This window comes from Adiantum capillus-veneris, chromosome 3 (assembly GCF_014529385.1).
Source record: "Adiantum capillus-veneris isolate H3 chromosome 3, ASM1452938v2, whole genome shotgun sequence".
NCBI lineage: Eukaryota > Viridiplantae > Streptophyta > Polypodiopsida > Polypodiales > Pteridaceae > Adiantum > Adiantum capillus-veneris.
The window spans coordinates 30,207,034-30,211,158 of record NC_140933.1 but is presented as its reverse complement, the minus strand read 5'-3'; the positions used below and the strand labels follow the sequence as shown (position 1 = coordinate 30,211,158).

At 42.7% G+C, this 4,125-nt stretch overlaps 1 protein-coding gene across 1 annotated transcript; it reads left to right on the top strand.

The window, feature by feature from the left end:
• The first annotated feature begins 242 nt into the window (after nucleotides 1–242).
• LOC147460680 (uncharacterized) lies at nucleotides 243–3,833 on the top strand. The gene is made up of 7 exons (XM_086499242.1): nucleotides 243–463; nucleotides 1,027–1,181; nucleotides 2,325–2,458; nucleotides 2,586–2,812; nucleotides 2,931–3,128; nucleotides 3,308–3,388; nucleotides 3,467–3,833. The coding sequence occupies exons 1-7, from the start codon at nucleotides 375–377 to the stop codon at nucleotides 3,687–3,689; spliced, it is 1,107 nt and encodes a 368-aa protein (XP_086355368.1). The 5' UTR covers nucleotides 243–374; the 3' UTR covers nucleotides 3,690–3,833.
• The last annotated feature ends 292 nt before the right edge of the window (nucleotides 3,834–4,125 follow it).

The window sequence follows — 4,125 nt, the reverse complement described above, 5'->3', positions numbered from 1 at the left end:
CTCACACACACACACACACACACACACACACACACACACACATAACAACAACAGGGAGTGCCATCGTCTGCGCGTTAGTGTCGGCTTGTTCACACTGCAGCACACGGAATCTTTAGAATTGAAAAGGGTCTCCAGGGTACTTCTCCTCTTGAGCCGGAAAAGCATATAGCCTACACATCCTTTTTGAGACGAGTCCGGAAGCGCTCTAGTTCCTTTAGAATTGTAAAGGGACTCTGTTCTTGCTAGGATTTTGGCGCGAAGTCTAGTTTGAACTCTGTAGGCCTTGCGCAATATACCCCGCCTCCCCCAAAACTAAAAAACACCACCACCACAAACAAACACACACACGTTCATTCTCTCGCTCAAAAATACGTATGGGTACTTGCTGGAAAGAAGCGGAGCAGCTGCTGAAGACGCTTCCGACCCTCATCGCCTCGGAGGAGGACTCCAGCAGAGTGTGTGGGTATGTCAAATGTTTGCATTTCTCGAAAAACACCTGCGCCTTTTGTCACCTGCGTAAATACATAAATGTTGCACTTCATGGTTTGTCAACCGAGAGATGGTTTCACGGATTGACCATATATCCGCTACAGAAAGAGATCACGAAGATCATGCTAGGGAAACTAGAAGAGCCCTCTTTGAATAGTGGCAATTGAAACTCTGCTTTGAGGACATGGCTTTGTTTGAAGTTGTAGCAAGTTTACAGGCCAAGCTCGGATCTTCCTGTAAAATTAGTACATAAAAGATTTCCATTTTCTGCTGGTATGCTAACTCGGATGATATATCTACAAAGATCCTATCTTGTATACTTGTATACGCATCGGCATCAGAACTTGACATGCTGCCTGCGTATCTTTGGAGCTTACCATTGCTTGAGCCATTATACTTCTAACATATGTTGGTAGGAGCTGTAGTTACTCAAAGGGACTTGCCTTAGCCTAGGAATAAGCGTTGTTATGGTGGAAAAAAGAGTTTCTATTCTACTGATCGACTCACAATTGTCAGTACTATGGTTTTTATTTTCAGCCTCAGCAAATGTGCAGCTTGCTTCAAGCAGTTCAAGCAAAAGGCCTTTTTTATAGAGCACATGCAGAAAGCTGGACATTCTCCTCATGAACCCATATGTGCCCATTGTGGAAAGCATTGCAGGTGCCTTGACGCATTGAGGGAGCATCTTTCAGGCAAGAAATTTCTTCTCTTTGCATTGGTTTTAATGCATACTGTCATGTCCTGTATTTAATTATTGTTTAAAAAGCTCATATATCCCAGGCCTCATCGCCTTGGATTAATGTCAGCCATAATTATATTCCCACTCATGTAAGAAGGGAAATAATTAGCAGTAATATATTAACACTAGAATGACAAATGTGGCTTACGAGTCCTTTTGTGTTGTCGTGAAGGAGGTTTCATTGCGCTTGACATAGCTTCATGAGAGCTAGCTCCTTAGGAATGGGAAGAAGGAAGGCTTGGTGATGGACAGGGAGATCTTCTCCTCATTTGATGGAAGCGATCTCATTCACTTCTCCCACTCTTGGAAGAAGAATTGTCACTTGAGGGAGATCTTCGCATCTTTATGGTGCAACTACATATATATAATGTGCCCATGAAAAGTAGGCATTACATCCTATATAATACTGGTTGTAGTTCCGTTTGGACTTCCCATAGTATTGAATTAGTGATTTTCATCAATTTTATCTCTGAGAGTGCATTGAGTTTGCAGGATGTATCTGAAAAGAGGGCGAATTTTTTTTCCCTTGTTATCAAACGCTCCATATATTAGGACAAGGGTTGTGGCTTGGGAGCATGGCCGAGGGGCATATAAGTGGCCGCCTGGGCATGGGCCTCAGGGCAAAGCCCTGCCAAATGGTAGGCATGTAATTTAGGGGCTTGGGTAGCCAAGAGCTACTACTTAAGGATTGGTTTGGTGGAGATCCGTATGCTAGTCTACTGGTACAATATGCCAAGGGTCAATTGGAACAACCTCAGTTCTGAAGCCTTCATATTCATGGTTGCTAGTATCATATCAAGTTCCAAAGCTTATAAATCGGAGTAGTCTGATTAATGGTTTGTCAAATACACCTACTTGTAAGCCCTAATCATTAGTCATTGCTCTACGCAACTACCCAGAGTATGACACATTTTTATGAAACTTTTACATGCTGCCATAGTGGATCATTGCATAACCTCCAATCCAGATGCAGCTTAAATGCAGCATCTGCAAACTTTCTGTTGGTGTTACAGTGCTAGATTCTTCTCTCTATGTGTTTTCTATTTTCTAATATCATATTGAGCTCACATGCCTCACTTGCAAAGGTATATAACAGGTCCTTTAGCCAAAAAGGAGTGTGCCTTGGAGTTCAACAAGAGGGGCTGCTCTTTATGCCTAAACATATTTGAGAGTCCAGACGCACTTGCAGAACATCGACCTTCTTGCCAGCATACAGCGGCAACTAGCAGTGTATGTGAAGCTTTATGCTTTTTAGGGTTTTTTTGATCGTACACACAACGAAAAAAAACACTTGTAGACTGCTCAATCGTGCACTGAAAAGACTTCAGAGTTTTAATGTGAGTTCCTAATTGTGTAGCTTGTAATCTGTGGTGCCACAAATTCGCGGAAAAGAGTCCAAGGTCCAAGAGACTCGATACATGATTTGTCGAATCGAAGGCCTGCAGTGGCTTTAGATTGCGAGATGGTTGGAGGGGGTCCAGACGGTTCTGTTGATCTTTGTGCTCGGGTTTGTATTGTGGACGAGAGTGAAAATGTACTGCTGAATACCTATGTAAAGCCCGAGCTTCCAGTGACCGACTACAGGTATTAAGTAGTACTTGTGATGAATGCAAGCCTCTTGCATGTAAATATACCATATGCATTTGTCTGTTTGCCAATCTCTTCTTATTAACTTTGTCCTTCTCCAAACTTGCAAGTATAGGTTTGGATTCACTGGTGTGCATCCTGAGGACCTAGCTAAAGCCATGCCAATGAAGGTGGCAAGGAAGGCAGTGGAAGAAATTTTGTACGATGGTGCGGAATCCTGGACCGGCAACCGAAATGCCAGGCTTCTGGTGGGCCACTCTTTACACCATGATTTGAGTTGCTTAGGGGTCAAATTTCCGGTACATCTCCAAAGGTGAGTACCAGAAATATTGCATAGAGAAAAGAAAGGAACTCAATCTTAAAACTCTGTAGTCTATACTAGAATTTCCGTGGTGTTGAATTTTTATTTTCTCTCGTGATGCTCCTTTTTGTATAGTAGCCAAGCTGAGCATGCTGCCTTGATTTGGTAAATTGCTTGTACTGTGTATGTAGGGACACAGCTTACTATCCTCCTCTTTTGAGAACAAGTAATGTAAGCAACAAGCTACAATATCTCACCAGCACATACCTTGGGTAATTTCATTTGGGTCTTCTTCAATAGGCTGCAATGGTTATCTCTTTGCATTGAAGGATCATTCTGCTGTATTACAGGTACAAAATTCAAGAAGGAAAGTCTCATGATCCTCATGAGGATGCGATTGCAGCGATGAGATTATACAAGAGAATGAGGATGGCCAGTCACATCCATGGATGGTCCAAACTGGGAGAACTCTCTCTTGCGTTCAGGAAGAATGAAGAGCTCGAAGCTATGAGTCCTGAAGAGCTTCTTGAGCTCTCACAGCCTCGCTTTCAATGCTGGTGTTTGGACGATTGATGCGCAAAAGCCCACGTAGTACAGAAGCCCTTTGGCAAAGTTTGATGTGTTGATTACCGAAATGGGTGGACGAATGTGTATGCTAAGAGAGTTGCTCATGTCCTACAGACATAGGATCAAAACACCTGCATGAAGGTTTTGTTATTTCATGCTGCCATATCACCCGAATCAGTTTTACTTGAAAAACGCAGAGGCTTAGTTTCTTCATTGCGTCCCTCGAGAGATTTCTTGACTGTGCCCTTCTGACTCTCATCCCTAAGACCAACTTCATTGTTGAAGTGTGATATCGAACTCCCTCTATTTCATAAACAAACTCTCCCTTACTTTTGTTGTGTAGGTCAAATTGAGGATGCTTTTTGTGTATAGACATTCTTGAGGGATTTTGAAACAAGGTTAGAACTCCACACTTGTCTTCTAAGATAGCCGACTTGTTTGT

What these genes read in the sequence shown, in the direction of transcription:
- LOC147460680 (XM_086499242.1), top strand. Translation starts at nt 375, where the DNA reads ATGGGTACTTGCTGGAAAGAAGCGGAGCAGCTGCTGAAGACGCTTCCG. An exon ending in GACTCCAGCAGAGTGTGTGG is followed by an intron (nt 464 to 1,026) that starts GTATGTCAAATG and finishes TTTTATTTTCAG; the next exon opens with CCTCAGCAAATGTGCAGCTT. An exon ending in CTCACCAGCACATACCTTGG is followed by an intron (nt 3,389 to 3,466) that starts GTAATTTCATTT and finishes GCTGTATTACAG; the next exon opens with GTACAAAATTCAAGAAGGAA.